At 60.0% G+C, this 15,534-nt stretch overlaps 2 protein-coding genes across 12 annotated transcripts in view; one reads left to right on the forward strand and one right to left on the reverse strand.

Annotated features, from left to right (window-relative positions):
- On the reverse strand, positions 1-7,628 carry TRAPPC2L (trafficking protein particle complex subunit 2L). Of its 5 annotated transcripts, XM_033846073.2 has the most exons (7): positions 7,512-7,628; positions 5,580-5,806; positions 4,416-4,581; positions 4,199-4,278; positions 3,311-3,347; positions 1,268-1,326; positions 1-988 (listed from the first exon to the last, which is right to left on the reverse strand). In XM_033846073.2, exons 1-7 carry the CDS (start codon positions 7,542-7,544, stop codon positions 940-942), a joined length of 651 nt encoding a protein of 216 aa, XP_033701964.1. In that variant the 5' UTR covers positions 7,545-7,628; the 3' UTR covers positions 1-939. The 5 variants fall into 5 exon arrangements, with proteins under 5 accessions (XP_033701964.1, XP_033701966.1, XP_033701962.1 ...); XM_033846075.2 differs by lacking the exon at positions 1,268-1,326 and having other exon boundaries at positions 4,416-4,503; positions 5,658-5,806; XM_033846071.2 differs by lacking the exon at positions 1,268-1,326.
- Positions 6,622-15,534, forward strand: part of GALNS (galactosamine (N-acetyl)-6-sulfatase) — a 22,129-nt gene continuing 13,216 nt past the window's right edge. For 3 of the 7 annotated variants that reach the window (XM_073795721.1, XM_033846066.2, XM_073795725.1), the window contains exons 1-6: positions 7,777-7,923; positions 12,012-12,310; positions 13,301-13,467; positions 13,648-13,771; positions 14,496-14,570; positions 15,079-15,181. In XM_073795721.1, the coding sequence (XP_073651822.1) occupies positions 12,265-12,310; positions 13,301-13,467; positions 13,648-13,771; positions 14,496-14,570; positions 15,079-15,181 (515 nt within the window). In that variant the 5' untranslated portion in view covers positions 7,777-7,923; positions 12,012-12,264. Of the gene's footprint in view, positions 7,586-7,679; positions 7,924-12,011; positions 12,311-12,655; positions 12,769-13,300; positions 13,468-13,647; positions 13,772-14,495; positions 14,571-15,078; positions 15,182-15,534 lie in introns of those variants that run through there. The other 4 variants (XM_073795724.1, XM_073795722.1, XM_073795723.1 and 1 more) reach the window with 4 other exon arrangements.

A 15,534-nucleotide genomic window follows, 5' to 3' on the forward strand; every position in this document is an offset into this window, starting at 1 on the left:
TGTGCTCTCCATCCGCGTGTCCATCTGGCCAGGTTCACACTCCGCTTGTGATCTGGGGTCAGCACTGGCCCTGTGGTGGGGTGAACGAAATCCCCCCCAAAATATGTCCACATCCTAATCTCCAGTACCTGTGAATGTGATCTTATTTGGAAAAGGGGTTTTTGCACATGTGATTAAGCTAACGACCTGGAGATCTCCCTGGATCACCTGGGTGGCCCTAAACCCAGTGACACACACTGGGTACGAGACACACCGGCACACGGAGAACGTGACGTGGAGACAGAGGCAGAGGTTGCGGTGATGCGTCCGTAAGCCAAGGAACTCCAGCAGTCGCTGGCAGCCATCAGAAGCTGGAGAGGCTGAAAGGACCCTCCCTCAGAGCCTGCAGAAGGAACCGGCCCTGCCATCACCTTCATTTCTGACTCTGGCCTCCAGAAACGTGAGAGAATAGATTTCTGTTTTCATGTGCACACGTGCACACGCGCGCGCACACACACGCACCACCACTGGCCCCTGGAGAATGTGGGTAGGAGGGGCTGAGTGGCAGGGACCTTGCCAAGGCTGCTGGGTGGCTCAGGGCCGAGCCAGGCCTGGATCATGTGCAGTTGGGGGCTGCAGGAGAGGGAGGCCTCCCAGACGTAGTTCCTGGAGCTGAACTTTATGAAGCACCAGCTCCTGCCGCGCCGTACCTTGTGCCAGTCTCCTCCTTGGCGAGGATGTGCATTGGTCTTGATGCATTCATTGTGCATTTTGCTTTTGTGGAAGGACCTGCAGACAGGCTTCTATCCCAAGGAATTGGTCCCTTTTCAGATGTATCTTCTTAATCCCTTCTGCGTGGCCACTGCGAGGAGAGTGGGCCCTTGAGTCCCTCCTTTCCTGTGGATTTCAGGCCCAAGCAGCCCATGTGGGTGGCCAGGGCTCCGACCCACACTTTCTCAGCTATGCCCAGAGAAAGCCAAGACACGCAGGATCCTCTTGGCTGTCTGGCCTGGGGAAGAAGGGAGAAGGAATGCTGATGGGGAGGGAGGACAGAACTTCAGCAGAAGCACCTGGAGCAGCAGCCAAGGGCTGAGCAGGGGCTGCATCTGACGGGGCTCAGCCCTGTGGGGAGGATGGGCAGGCAGGTGGCCCTCAGTGAGGCGAGCCTCACAGTACAGAGATGCAAAGAGTTAGGATGAAACTGCCATCTGACCGTTCTGCGGGCAAAGCAAAGGCCGGCAGGTCACGTCTAAGCCTTGATTTTCTCAGACCTAAACGGGAACACTACCTGACGATGCACGTGAAGAATCTCGAGTGTAAAACCATTATGGGTTGCTCTGGCTCCATCTGCAGAAAACCCAAACAGCAGTGGCTTCAACAAGACAGGGGTTTCATTTCCTCATTAAAAAAATGCTGAACATAAGTAGTCCAGGGCTGGTATGTCAGCAAAGACCCAGCCTCCTTCTAGCTTTCTGCTCTCCATCCTCAGGGGATGAATGTTGCCTGCATGCTCTCAAGATAGCTGCCTGGGCTCCAGCCATCACATCTAAGTTCCAGGAAGGAGGAAGGGTAAAGATGAAGGTACTGCCAGCTGAATCCCCCTTTTAAGTGTCCTTCCTGCAAGTGCTTCCCAACGCCAGCCACTTAAACGCCATAACCACCTACCCCTGTGCGGGCAGGAAGCGTATTTTGTCTAGCCAATTGTCCCCAGTAACACTAGGGTTCTGTTAGTAGCAAGCAAGAGAGAATGGAAGTTGCCTTGGCAACCTGTAGTCCCTGCCTCAGCCATCACTCAGGCAGGAGAGATTACTAAGTGAAAGCTCAACCAGAAAGTTGAGGATGGACGGTGGGGAGGAAGCCCGTGTGAGGGTGGCCTGCATCAGACCAGCACCTGCTGGTCGCACTTCTCAGCCCTCTTCTAGGTCTTGCAATTCCACCTGTGGCAGGCGAGGCAGGGTGGGGGGGAGCCCGGGACGTGTGTCTTTAACACACACTCTGAGCTGTTTTTTGTTTGTTTACTTCTGTGCTCAAAGGAAGGGAAGGAAACCCAAAGACGAGCAGAGTGCATCCCAATTCCAGCCCTGGGCCGACGACGCTCACGGCTCACAGCCTCCCTGTTCCTAGTGGGTCTGAGCCACCCTCCTACCTTCCTCCTGGTCAGAGACCCTCTCCAGAGTGACTGAGGGGGCAGGAGGGGCTCGTGGTGTCTTAGGGTGCCTGATCAAGGAAGCCAGCCACGCTGAGACCACACAGAGCAGACTGTGTAGGTGGCTCAGGCCCAGGAGGGCCTCTTCCACTTCAGAGACGCCGTCACCAAATGACAAAGTGCACTAGAACCTGGGTCACCTGATCCCAGAAGGGGCCGTGGCCTCAATCGTGGTCAGTTAGAACTGTGATCAACCTTGACTGAGCAGGCTTCTGGGGCAGCAGAAGGCGGAAATCTGATGACACCAGCCCCTCCTCAAGTGTAAGCGCCCCTTCCACAGCCTGCGCAGGGCCCTGGCGGTCAGCAGGGAAGGGGGCTGCTCTCCAACACCCACCCGGCCCCGGGCCCTCAGGAACCTCAGGGCACTAACAGGCAGGAGGGGACTCTTGCACTTTGCTCGTTCGATGCCCAGCAGCAGCTGATGAGGACGCTGCAGTTACACGGTCTCGGGAGGGTGGCCTTCCAGGGCCGGGCCAGACCAGAAGGAGGAAGGGCCCTCCCGCCGGGGGAAGGTGTGCAGGCCGTCCCACGTGCCCCTCTAATCCGGCTCTGGGCACAGAAGGCGGACCCCTCCAGATTAGCCCACCTGCTGAGCCACTGGAGGGGGCGGCCGGCCCACGGGTCCTCTGCCCCTCCCTTCGCAGCCTCTTCTGGGCTCCAAGCTCTGGGAGCTCCTGCCACCCGGCTCCCCCTGCCCCTTCGTGCCTAGTGGGGACAACAGCTCCTGCTCTGTCTGGTCCCTGATCTGCTCTGTCCCTGGAAAGTCCACATAAACTCCTTCCTTTTGTTTTTTGGCCATGCCGTGCAGCATGCGGGATCTTAGTTCCCTGACCGGGGATTGAACCTGCGGCCCCTACAGTGGAAGCGCAGAGTCCTAACCACTGGACCGCCAGGTAAGTCCCTAAACTGTCTTTAGTTAAACCTTCTGCTGACGCAGAAGGAAAAAGCCAAACCTGATCTCACAAGACCTTTAGTCAACAGGCACCGTGCATGAGGCCCTGCCCCCAGTGGCACGTCCATGACACCCAAGAGGAGACAAGTAGAAATAAAGATACATCTGAACAACACAGTTATGCACAGAACGATTCCTTCCAGCCACGGGCTGCAGAGCTCTCCTCAACAGACCTGTATCATCATGGACGTCACCATGCCATCAAAGGCCCTGCAAAGAGAAACAGACAATCAGAGAAGCAGACCCAGGCCCTCCATCCCTGGCTGGCAGAGATGTCAGTCTCTGAGGTCCAGGTGAGTAAAACTGGCTGAGGCCAGGACATGCATGCCGCCACATCAGGCGGTGAGAATCTGAGTGTCCCACCTCATTCCTGTGCGGTTTCCCACGGTGCTGCCCTTGCTGGGTCTCCAGGCGGGGGGCGGGGGGGAGGGGGGGGAGGGGGGAGGGGGGCACCCAGGATGACCCAAGACACACTGTCACCACTGAGGGAAGGCAGCAGAGGAAGGGGTCATCTTCCCTGGCTGGGGTCACCGGCCGGCTACAAGAAACCCCTTGGGAACTGTGTCTGGGAGGCAGGGAATTCCCAGAGCAGGTTTGGAGCACGTGCTCATGAATGCCTCTTTGGGAAGCATCATTGTGACATCCAGATGTTAGGTCTGTGTTTACCTGAAGGCTATTTGGAAGACACCTGCACCCTAACTTCCTAATCGTCTAAGTTCAACGTCAAAGACAAAATCGGGCAGCGACAGGAGGACGTTTTCTCCCGGAGGCTCCTGTCCACATGCCTGGGCCCTCACTGGGATCTGGGGAGGCGCCCCAGGACCTGCTGGGCCGACCTGGGAGACCAGATGGACAAGCTCTGCGGCCCCCGCGCCCCAACTCCCCTTCTGCTGACCTGGAGATCCAAGGAAGAGTTTGTTTGGAAAAACAGGGTTCTGCCTCTTCAGAATGGCTGCCTTAGACGGACAGTGCCCGTCGCTTAAAAAGACCTTCCCTCCCTGCCTCTCAGAATCGCTGCCTCTCAGCAAGGCGGGGGCTACCCGAGAAGGCGCCACGCCCACCTGGACTGAATGCGGTCCCCCGGGTTATAGAAGGGGTTGCACATCACGTCTGTGTAGGAGTTGTGCAGTTTCCGGAACATCTGGAACAAGAACCAACAACGTGTTTAATTCACACGTGTAAGTACACACAGCTGCTGCCACGCTCGGGCTTCTCAGCATTTCTGAACAAAGACGGAAAACCGAGCGGCCAGGCGCACCCACCGGCCCCCACACTCACACTGCGAATCTCGTTGTCTCTGAGCGCCGTGTTGGAGGAATCCACCACCATGACAAACTTCACCTTGGAGTTGGTCACGTAGCCGTAACTGCACAGCTGGTTAGGGAACACGCTCTTAATGCGGGGACTCTGTGACAACCCCAAGCACGGCATCACCGTGCAGAGCCTGCGAGAGGAAGGCCATCTGTGCATGTCCTCCGGCTGCTAAGCTGCTCTGCAGAAGCATGACACCTGCATCACAGCAAGTGGCCCAGGCTGGGCCACTCCCACAGTGCCAGGAGGACACAGGACTGCAGCAGGTGTGATGGACACTTCCTTAGACAGCTCTGGTGTTTACTGGAGAAGCAGAGGGCCTTATCATGATCAAGCCCCGGGGCAACCTGCCCAAACCCTGGGGCACCTCGCCTTCTCTCTGCATCAGTTCCCAGCTGGGAAGGGTTAACTGCAAGACCAGAGGTTGCACAATGAGGCGAATCCTGCCTAAGGTACCTGTACCTCTAAAGGCCACTCCATCTTGCGGAACAGTGGCTCCGGGCAGTGACACTGGGCGAGCTCGTTACTGCTTGTGGGAATGTCTTTGAACTCCATAGGTTTTGAGCCATTTGTCCCAAGGACTTGTCAAGATCTTACAGTGACTGGTGGGGCTGGGCCTGGCAAAGAGATGAGTGGGGACTTCCCTGGTAGTCCAGTGGCTAAGACTCCACGCTCCCAATGCAGGGGGCTGGGGTTCGATCCCTGCTCGGGGAACTAGATCCCACATACTGCAACTAAGAGTCCACATGCCGCAACTAAAGATTCTGCACGCTGCAAGGAATATCCCACATCCTGCAAGTAAGACCCTGTGTGGTCTAAATAAATAAATACTAAAAAAAAAAAAGATGCGTGAACAATGACCCCTTGCTCAGGAGGTGGTGGCCCCGCTGAGACGGCATGAAGCCAGAGAGTCCCCAGTTCCTCCACAAACCCAAGGGACAGGTGGAGACTGTCACAAGGCAATTCAAGCCTGGCTGCTCCCACATTATCCTCCTAATTAAAGAAAAAGGGTGTGAGGTCCTAAGTGTCCTCAAGCTGCTCTAATTCCCCACTGGCCAAAAGCCTGCATCTTTTTTCTTTTCAAGTGATGTTACGAGATGCTTTTCAGGGGGACCTAATGCTACAGCGCACCCTGCGACTGCAGGGAATCCCCAGACTCGAAGCCACTGCCAGGTGTGAGGATACACCTTGTAGTCCTCTGTGGGATACAGCAGGCCCAGGTAGAGCTCCCTCTGGTCCACCAGGGCCTTCCCCATTGCTGAGATCTTCTCGTCCACCACGTCCAGGGACGTATGCACCATGTAGTGAAACTTGAGCTCGTTCTCCGTGGGGACACTGCGGATGTAAAGAGGGTAATTCTGCAAGAAAAGGATGACAGCGGCTGAAGTGACAAGGATCCACCCCATGTGCGCTGGCCTGGAAAACAAGGCCACGGGGCACTCAGGAGGGCAGATCGGCCAAGTGCCAATTAGCCATGGAATACGCTCTCATTCCCCAAAACCCACTGCCTAATCCTCCAAACTGGGACTTCCCTGGTGGCGCAGTGCTTAAGAATCCACCTGCCAATGCAGGGGACACGGGTTCGAGCCCTGGTCCGGGAAGATCCCACATGCCACAGAGCAACTAAGCCCGTGCAACACAACTACTGAGCCTGCGCTCTAGAGCCCGCGAGCCACAAGTACTGAGCCCGCGCACCACAACTACTGAAGCCCGCGCGCCTAGAGCCCGTGCTCCCCAACAAGAGAAGCAACCCGCTCGCTGCAACTAGAGAAAGCCCGCGCGCAGCAAAAAAGACCCAAGGACGAAGACCCAACGCAGCCGAAAATAAATAATAAATAAATAAATAAATAAATTTTAAAATATCCTTCAAATTGCCGTGGGCATTGCCTTCAGGGCACCCAATCTAATCTGAGGAGGTTTTCATACTGTCTGCAAAGGGGCATGGGTAGGATGGGCAGAAAAGAGAAGACGCCTCTGAAGTGGGTCTGAGCGCAGCCTGTCACTCACGTTCTGAGCAGGGCCCCATCCTAGCACGTGCCTTCCTCCTGGCCCCGTCATACTGGCTGTTTCCCAACACTCCAGCTCCTGCAGTCTCAGAGGCACTGGCAGGCTCCCTCTAAACCCGTCAAGGCTTGTCTCAGACCTCCATCTCTGCAGGGCCATTTCCGAGCAACCTAACCCTGGAGTTAACAGCGTCTTCCCAGGCTCCCACAGGCCTGGCACTGCACAGATATAGTGTACACAACGCTGTCCCTACCCTGATGGAGATGACAGATGAAGGAGACAGTCCACAAACCCACCAACAAATAACGCAGCAAGTGATAAGACGGAAGTCAGCGTAACAAGAGCTTCATGGGAAAACCGCCGCAGAAGCCTAGTCTTCAAAAGGCCGGGGCGGACACCACGGCTCCGTGCAGTAGGAGCGCGTGGATGGCCACGCAGCCCAATCTCAGGATTCAGAAAGAGCTTTCTAGAGAAAGTGAAATCTTCGGTGGCCAGTGGAGGGGACAGGGGTGGGGGAGAAGGAGGAAGGGGTTCCAGGTGCAGAGGCCCAGACGTGAGGGAGCAGAGCCTGCCGGGGGAGTCCGTCAGCTGGAGTGGAGCGTGTCTGTGGTACGGGGAGGGGATTATTCGGACATGATCCTACGGCAATGAGAAGCCACTGTTGAGGCTTCCAGGCAGAGGTGTGCAACGGTCTGACTTGTGGCTGCTGAGCGGAGAGGAAACAATCACTCGTCCGGGGGTCGACGGCCTGGCCGTTGGGAGCGCGCGGCCGAGCAGGATGGACAGAAGTGGACGCCTAGACTCGGTAGCAGGAAACCACAAAGCCCGCGGACGGGGGGCTGGGCGGAGCGGCGGCCCGCACGGAAGAGGAAGACCCGGCCCGTGACGCTTCGGCAGCGGCAGGTGCAGGTCTGGGCGGCGCCTCCGCCGGGCCCGCCCCTGGCCACCTACGCTCGGCAAAGCCCCCGGGCCCACCCTCCGGAGCCCTTGGGGCAGGGAAGGAGGGGAACCGGAGAGCTAGGCTGACGCTGCAGCGGGCCTGCCCGGCGGAGTACGCACCTCCTTGGCGATCACCGCTACGCAAACCGCCATCTTGGGAGCCCGACAGGCCGCGTCACGTGACGACGACGACGGTAATGCGGCCGGCTAGGCCCCGCCCCACCCGCCTGTCACATCCCTGTCACTCAGCCGGTCTGACCCCGCCCCACCTCTCATTCTGTCGGTCAGGGCCCCGCTTCTCCTGTCACTCAGCCGGCATGGCCCCGCCCCATCGCCCAGCCGGAAGGGTCGCCCGCTTCGCCGGGCCGGGCCGTTCCCGCCGCTCCGGGGCTCGGTGGCGCTCGGCGTGGTTGCCATGGCGGCGGTTGCTGCGGCGACGAGGTGGCGGCTGCTTCTCGTGCTGAGCGCCGCGGGGCTGGGGGCCACAGGCGCCCCGCAGCCCCCCAACATCCTGCTCCTGCTCATGGACGACGTGAGTGCGGGTGTGGGCCGGGCTCCCGGGAGGACTGCGCTCGGGCGGGGTTGGGGGCGGCCGGCGGTGTGGGGGTCGCGCCTGGCCCTGCAGGCCGCAGCCTGGCTCGTGGGTGAGGGTGAAGTGAGGTGTAGTGTCCAGGCCGGGCCAGGAGAAGACCCTCCTGTCCTGTTCCCTCCCCCGCTCCTTCCGCTGCCCCTCAGGCGTGCTGCGATGCTGGCCGCGTGAGGACCACCTCCCCAGGACCCCTGCTCTCGCCTGCCGCCCCCCACTGCTGGGGGTGTGGGTGGCAGGGAAGCGGTGCAGAGCTGGCTAAGACCCCGGCCTGCCTGCCCGCCCTGGAAGTCGCCTTCCCCGCTGCCTTTGGCCTGCTGGACCTGCCCTGGGAACCGTAGGAGTGTCCCCGGATGGGTGTGTGTGTAGCCCCAGGCCACCCTGGTCACAGCGGCGGCCAACCCTTCCCACAGAGCCGTGCTGTTCGCGCCTCCTTTGCGACTTGGTCCCTGTGCTCCTTCCCAAGGAAGCGGGACTGTATTTGGGGGGCACTTTTTGGGGAGTGAAATGGAGGCTCTGGAATCAGTCCCTGTGGGGCGTTGGGGTAAAGTGGGGACGCAGGCAAACCTGGGTTCAGGTGCCTGCTGCCCCTGAGCTGTGGGGAGACCGCGGCCCTTTGGGCCTCCCCTCCGCCCCGTCCTGAGGGCTGAGGCAGTGCAGAGGTCCTGCATACGGCTCCTAAACCCTCGAACCCGGAGTGATACCAGTGTCTGGGGGGGGGGGCCCTGGATGGCTTCAGGGTGTGGTCGCCAGGAAGGCCAAGGCGTGACTGGAAGGTTAGGGCTCCAGGTCGGTGTACACGTGGAAGGGCTCAGAGAGGGCAGGGAAGTCCCCCCGACACCTCACCCTGTTGTCCCTGAGTTGTATCCTTGATAGTAAACAGGTGATAGTGAACACAGCGCCACCCTGAGTTCTGTGAGCCGTTCTAGCAAATTATCCAACTTTGGGAGCAGTGGGGGTGGGTTGTGGGAGCCTTGACTTACAGGAGGCCCAGGATGTGCGCCTGGCATGTGAAGTGGGGGCAGTCTTGTGGGGCTGAGCCCTTGACCTGTGGGGTCAGATGCCAGGTCCAGGTAGGTAGTCAGACGGAGCTGAATTGTTGCACTCCCAGCCGGTGCCCAGAGGCCAGAGAAGTAGTTGCTGTGGTCACGCACCCACACACACTTGGTGTCAGAAGTGTTGTGAGTAAAAATAGCTCAAAGTTCCCCAAAAGACCAGCAGAGACACTCCCGGGAGCCTTTGGACCAAGGCCACGGGCCTCACGTGGCTGCTGGGCGGTCCTGGCTGGTCGGAATTGCGAGGTGCTGTGTGTAAAAAACACGCTCGGATTTCAAAGACCTAGTACAAGAAAAAGACATAAAATATATCTCATGTAACTTTTTTATTATGAAAATAATTCTTTATTACAAAAAGTTACCAACATTCAAATAAGCCGGAAAAGATCGCAGAAACCCGCCCATGGTGGCTCCGCCCAGAGGTGACGCAGACCGTGCTTCTCTCTACCCGTAACTGTTCAGACAGGACGGCTTCCGCAGGGACCCGGAAGCTCCTCTCCTCCGGAGCCCGCCCCAATGGCTGGTACGGAAAGTTTGCTCGTGACGAACACGTGGGTCTTGGAAATGCTCGCTGTGTCAGCGGGTCAGCCTTCTCAAAGCTGAGGTTCCTGGGCAGGAAGGCTGTTTAAGTACATGAATTACTGGGGCAAGCAAGGCTTGGCTGAGCACTTAGCCTCTCCGATTTCTGCCCCTCCCTTTCTCTCCAAGGTGACAGTTCATTAGTGAAGGTCGATGCTGCAGGCTGGTTGAGATGGTCGTTTTCTGGATTTATGGGGCTACAGAAAGTACAACCTGTGCCCACACCCACCTGTTTCTCTTTGCCCGTTACTGGGGCCGCTGGGCTCTGTCGGAGGCCCTGAGTGGTGGAGGGGGACCGGCACTGGGCACGTCTCACTCGAGGGGGGCTGACCCAGGGGCCCGTCTGCCTGGGTGCCCAGGGTGGGTCCAGGAAACAGGAACAGTGGGCCAGGAGGCCCCAAAGCCCTGACTCTCCTCTGCGGCTTCCTCCTGTGACTTTGGGGTTCTTTGGCAGCTGAAGCCCAGAGAAGTCGGGGAGACCTCTGTCCTGGTCAGCGCATGACAGGAAACACACTCAAAGCGACTTTAGCAGAAGTGGGGGCCGAGGCTCTCCCGACTAGACAGGCTTCAGGCCCCCCAGCTCTGCGTCCTCACCCAGGCGGTCAGCAGGCCTGGCAGGAGGCGCAGGCCCTGGTAGGCATCAACTTGTGGAAGAATTTAGAAGAGGCTGAGAAGCTCCATTCTCCAAGGCTGATGGGTGATGGGGCCGGGGCGCAGGGACAGAGCTCCCTCCTGCCCGGCTGGGCCCGAGTGCCGTCTGTGTCTCAGTTCTTTACTTGTAAAACAGGACTAAGGAGGACGCCCTGGGGCTACTGGGAAGGGTAAGGCCAGGCTGCACAGAGGCCAGCCCCTGTGTGCCCACGGTGGGCCCATCCATCCAGTGCCCCCGCCCTGACCCTCCAGGGCCTCGCACACGTGTCGATGTGGACACACGCACGGGTAATAATTCCTCGTAGCTGTGTGTGGCCCCTGCATTGCCCAGAAGTCTTTTTTTTTTTTAATTTTTATTGGAGCGTAGTTGCTTTACAGTGTTGTGTTAGTTTCTACTGTACAGCAAAGTGAATCATGTGTACGTATACATATATCTTCATTTTTGGATTTCTTTCCCGTTTAGGTCACCAGGGAGTACTGAGTCGAGTTCCCTGTGCTATGTTCTCATTAGTTACGCCCAGAAGTCTTGAAGTTCCCACCGAGTAATGGCAAGGCCGAGGCCAGGAGGAGGACCATAGGCCCGGGTTCCAGCTGCCTTGGGAGCGCGGGTGGGCGATCACATGGGAGAGGGGAGACATCCTTCACACTCTGTGGGAGACCCTGCCCAGGGTGCCGTGGAGGACGGTCTCATGGAAGCCGTGATAGCCGTGCAAGGTGGATGTTAACATCCCTATTTTTATAGCCAAGAAAGCCTACCGATAAGTGATAGTAGAACTTGATTCAGCAGGAAGGAGCTAACACAGCAGGCCAGTGACTGCAGGCCTCAGAGAAGCTCACCTGTAAATAGGTGGGCCCTTGGCCGCCATCTGGGAACTTGGATTTGGGGAGTATCCCAGCATTCCCTGTGCCTAAACCGTTTATGCAGACGTGCTGAGGTGCCGAGCCCCACCTCCCTCCTGGGAGGCTGGGATTTGGGTGGTGCCAGTGGACCCAGCCCCTCTGCCTCTCTCTGCTCCTCCTACCTGGCCTGGGGGTGAGGGTCGGCAGCCTGCCTGTGCCCCGTGGGGTGCGGGGAGAGGGGGCAGCAGGGAGAGGCCTGGAGCCTCAGCCTCGTGCCTTCCACTCCACTTCCTGCCCCTGTCGGCCGCACTTCCCTGCAGGGGCAACTTTCATTCCAGCTCCTGTTGTGGTGAACAGAAAAGCCTTTTCAGTAATTTCAAGATAAACCATCTCCAAAGGGACTCTATGGCTGGAAGGGTCTTTGAGAACACACTGCACAGTCCAAGGGCAAAAGCCCCCAGGCAGCTCTGGGACCCGAGTGTCAGGATGGGCCGAAGGCCGGGAGACGAGGGGACGTGTCCCCCTCCTGGCTCTCCCTGACGGAGAGGGCGCCGTGTGAGCTCCTGCCCGGTGCAGGGGGCATGAATGATGACAGCCAGACCACACACCTACCTGTGACCATCCTGGGCAAACCTGCATGCTCGGCCCCCACGTGTGACCCAGGGCTCCCCGAGCTTCGTGCGCGCCGGCCCCACTCTCCCCAGCGTCTCCGTGCAGACCTGCCGAGCCTGCTGTGGGCTGGCAGGCCGTGGCCCGTGAGTCTGGAGAGCTTTAAGGGGCCCCAGAGAGACAGGCACGGCCAGGCCGCTGCAGCCCCAGGTGCCTGCGCTTTCCAGCGGCACTCTACGGAGACGCAGTGTCCACCATGCACAGTTCACCAGTTAAAGGGCACAATTCCGCGGTTTCTAGCACCTTCACAGCGTCGTGCAGCTGTCACCACGGTCAGCTGTAGGTCATCTTCATAACCCCGGGAAGAAGCCCCGTCCCCGCCCTCCCCCCACTCCACCCCTCCAGGAGGAGCGGCCGGTGAAGGAGAGCCAGCTTGGAGGGGGCTGGCGCGTCTAGAGAATCCAGAGGGGAAGCAGGGCCGCGCCCGCCAGCAGCGCCGAGGGGAATCAGTTTGTCGGGGTCACTCCTGCCCCACGCCGCTGGCCGCAGAAGGATGCGTTGGGTCGTAGAGCGAAGTCACGTCCCGTTGCCCTTTTCAGGTATTTCTTTAGCGCTTTAGGATGAAAGTTGTCGAACGCCCGTGCGGCTGAAAGGGTGTCGCAGTGCACACCTGTCGCCCCGCCTGGACTCTGCCTGCTCTGTCTCGCATCTGTCCGTCCGTCCGTCCGTCCCCGTGCTAACCCACCTCACCACCTGGCGGGTTTTATTTCGGCACAACGCACATAACGCGAATTCACCCTTTTAACATTTTAAAGCGTGCGGTTCGGTGGTGTTTAGCACGTGCGCCGGCTTGTGCAGCGCCCCCATCCGGTAGCTGAGAACATCCCACCCCCCGAAGAGAAACCCCTTTCCCACTGGCAGTCACTCTCCTCCCCCTCCCCCAGCCCCTGGCAACCACCCATCTGCCTTGTCCCCGTGGACTTGCCTGTTCTGGACGTCTCACATCCATCGTACACCCTGCGGCCTTTTCTGACCGGCTTCTCAGCAGCCTGTTTTCGTGAGTGTCAGCACCTCGTTCCTCTTTACGGCCGAGTAGTGGTCCGTAGTGTGCGTATCAGGTCCCTCGTGCCTAACAGGTGGCCACAGACTTGGTGCCTTGGAATAGGAATCTGTTTCCTCCAGTCCTGGAGGCCAGAGTCTGAAATCAAGGGGCTGCAGGGCCAGTCTCTCCGGAGGCTCCGAGGGAGGGTCCTCCCTCCCCTCCATCTCCCGGGGGCTCCTGTGCTCCTTGGCTTGTGGCTGCGACCCTCCAGTCTCTGCCTCCGTCGTGGAGGCCTGGCCTCTCCTTGTGTGTCTGTCTTGTCTCTGTGTCCCATCTTCTCACACGGACCCAGTCACTGGATTTAGGGCTACCCTGGTCCAGTGTGATCTCATCTTAGCTAATTACGTCCGTATTTCCAAGTATGGTTACGTTCTCCGGTCCTGAGTGGACGTAAACGGGAGGCTGCTGTTCACCCCGGTCCTGGATGGATGGACCACATCTGTCTACTGTTGATCAGTGATGGACACAGGCTGTCTCTTTTGAGCAGTCGGGAGTCCTGCTGCTGTGGACATTCGTGCGGCGCCTGGGTGCCGGCCGGCCCAGTTCTCGGGACAGCGAGCTCGGGAGGACCGCGGGCCTCAGGGCCTCACCGGGTTAGCTTCATGGGGCCTGGCCACCAGTAGGACGGCCTTCTCGTCTGTGCAGAAGGCAGAGGTGTGTGTCTTGGTGCCGGTGCCCCGTGAGCACGTGGGGCCGGCGTCGGGGCCGGGAGGAGGTGGGCACTGGGCATCTGCACCGGGGAGCGCTGACCGCGCACCTGCCGCACTTGGGGTGCACTGGGGGCCACGGCTCCGGCTACGTTCTCATCCCACCTGCACACGCTCTTTCCTGCAGATGGGGTGGGGCGACCTCGGGGTGTACGGAGAACCTTCCAGAGAGACCCCGAATTTGGACCGGATGGCTGCGGAAGGGATGCTTTTCCCGAACTTCTACACGGCCAATCCCCTGTGCTCCCCTTGTAAGCCACGGCCTGCTCAGGCCACCAGGGGGTGGGGCCGGGCGTAGGCCATGCTGGGCGGGGGGACACAAGGGGGGCGGGCATGGAGCGCGGAGACTGAGGCGCGGTGGGGAGGCGGGGAATGCGTAGGCCAGAAGGGGCACAGGGTGCGGGCACGGAGCGCGGGGGTGGCAGCCCTGACTTGGGTGTCGGCTCCACCGGCATTTCCTGCAAGGGGCAGAGGGCTGGCAGGCGGGCTGCGGCCTCTTCTGTCGGATGCTGGTGCTTGGGAGCACCTGAGCTCCATGCTCTGGGGAGCGCGGGGCCATCAGGAGCCACCAGAGGCCGCCAAGTGCTCGGAGCCTCTGCGGGCGTTTGAGGCCCAAGCGGCCGCCTCGGTGCCGGCGGCTGTTCACTCGCGGAGCTGAGTGTCGCGGCTGGTTCGGGGGAGGTGCTCAGCCGGGGAAGGGATCGCCAGCTGGGGGGGTAGTGGCCTCGCAGCGGGGAGAACCTCTGATCTGGAGGACGAGAGGCGACCCCGCAAGGGGCGGCACCTGAGGAGGCCTGTGGGCTGTCCCGGGAGCTGGAGAGCGAGCGAGGGGGAGCTGCGTCCGGCCCCGCTGCTGGTCTTTGCGGAGCTGTGCTCCCACCCGGCTCTCAAGTGGCTGCCGGGGACTCGGGTACCACAGGGCTGGCCTCGGGCTGCACGCGTGACCCATGTTTCTGTTGTGTCCCCTCCGCGTAGCCAGGGCGGCTCTGCTCACCGGACGCCTGCCCATCCGCAGTGGCTTCTACACCACCAACGGGCACGCGAGGAACGGTAGGCTGTGCCCTGGGGCAGAGGGAGGGGGCGTCTGTCGCCTGTCCTCTCTGGTGACCTGGCTTCTCCCGGGCGCACTTGTCGCCCAGGGTTGAGGCTTCTGTCTGGGTCGTAACTCATGTTGAAACAGAATGCAGAGCTTCCATCAGAAACAATGTGTTTTGGGCGAATGGGGAGGACGGTGAGGGTGGGGCTGGCTCCCGCCCTGTCCCAGGGGCGGGGGCGGCCCGGCTCTAGGTGGGCTCCCCGACCAAGTGGGGCTTCAAGGGGCCCTTGGAGGAAGGTGTGGTCTCAGAGCCCGAGTTCTGGAGACGCCAGGGGCAGGCCCTCCCCTGACCCCTGACCCCTGACGTCCAGACCCCCTCGGGGGCACGTTTGCCTGTTCGCTCTGGTAATGGTGCTGGCAGTGATGAGCGCCGGAAGACCTGCAAAGTGCCCGGGTGGTGCTGCCCCGACCAGGGCTCTGCCGCTCGACCCTGCCGGCTCACACGGTGCATTGCTCCACCAGCCTACACGCCACAGGAGATAGTGGGCGGCATCCCGGACTCAGAGCTCCTGCTGCCGGAGCTGCTGAAGGAGGCCGGCTACACCAGCAAGATCGTGGGCAAGTGGTGAGTCCCACACCTGCCTGCTGGGCTCACCCAGCGGGTTCCTTACTCACGTTGCCCAGTGGGAGCCCCTCGGGTGGGAGTAGAGTCCTTGAATTCCAGGTCCGCTAAGATGTCCAAAGCATCCCTTTAAAAACTGCTGTGGCCGTGCCCGTGGGACCTCCCGTGGTGAGGCTGGGGTGGTGGCTGCCACGGCAGCACCAAAGGAGCCATGTTATTGCACACGCGTGCCGTCACGATGACACGCCAGCGAGCAAAGCGGCTCTGTCTGGTGATGAAACCAAGAAGCAAGCAGGGGATGGGGACGGTCGTGTGGTGTGGAATCATCGGGATCAAGTGATCGTGAAAGATCACGT

This window comes from Tursiops truncatus, chromosome 19 (genome assembly GCF_011762595.2).
Source record: "Tursiops truncatus isolate mTurTru1 chromosome 19, mTurTru1.mat.Y, whole genome shotgun sequence".
Taxonomy (NCBI): Eukaryota; Metazoa; Chordata; class Mammalia; order Artiodactyla; family Delphinidae; genus Tursiops; species Tursiops truncatus.

Coding starts and splice junctions, on each gene's coding strand:
- TRAPPC2L (XM_033846071.2), bottom strand. CDS start 7,544: ATGGCGGTTTGCGTAGCGGTGATCGCCAAGGAG. Junction 4,582..5,579: donor GGATTCCCTGCAGTCGCAGG/GTGCGCTGTAGC, acceptor TTCCTCTCGCAG/GCTCTGCACGGTGATGCCGT. Junction 4,279..4,415: donor GAGACAACGAGATTCGCAGT/GTGAGTGTGGGG, acceptor TTCTTGTTCCAG/ATGTTCCGGAAACTGCACAA.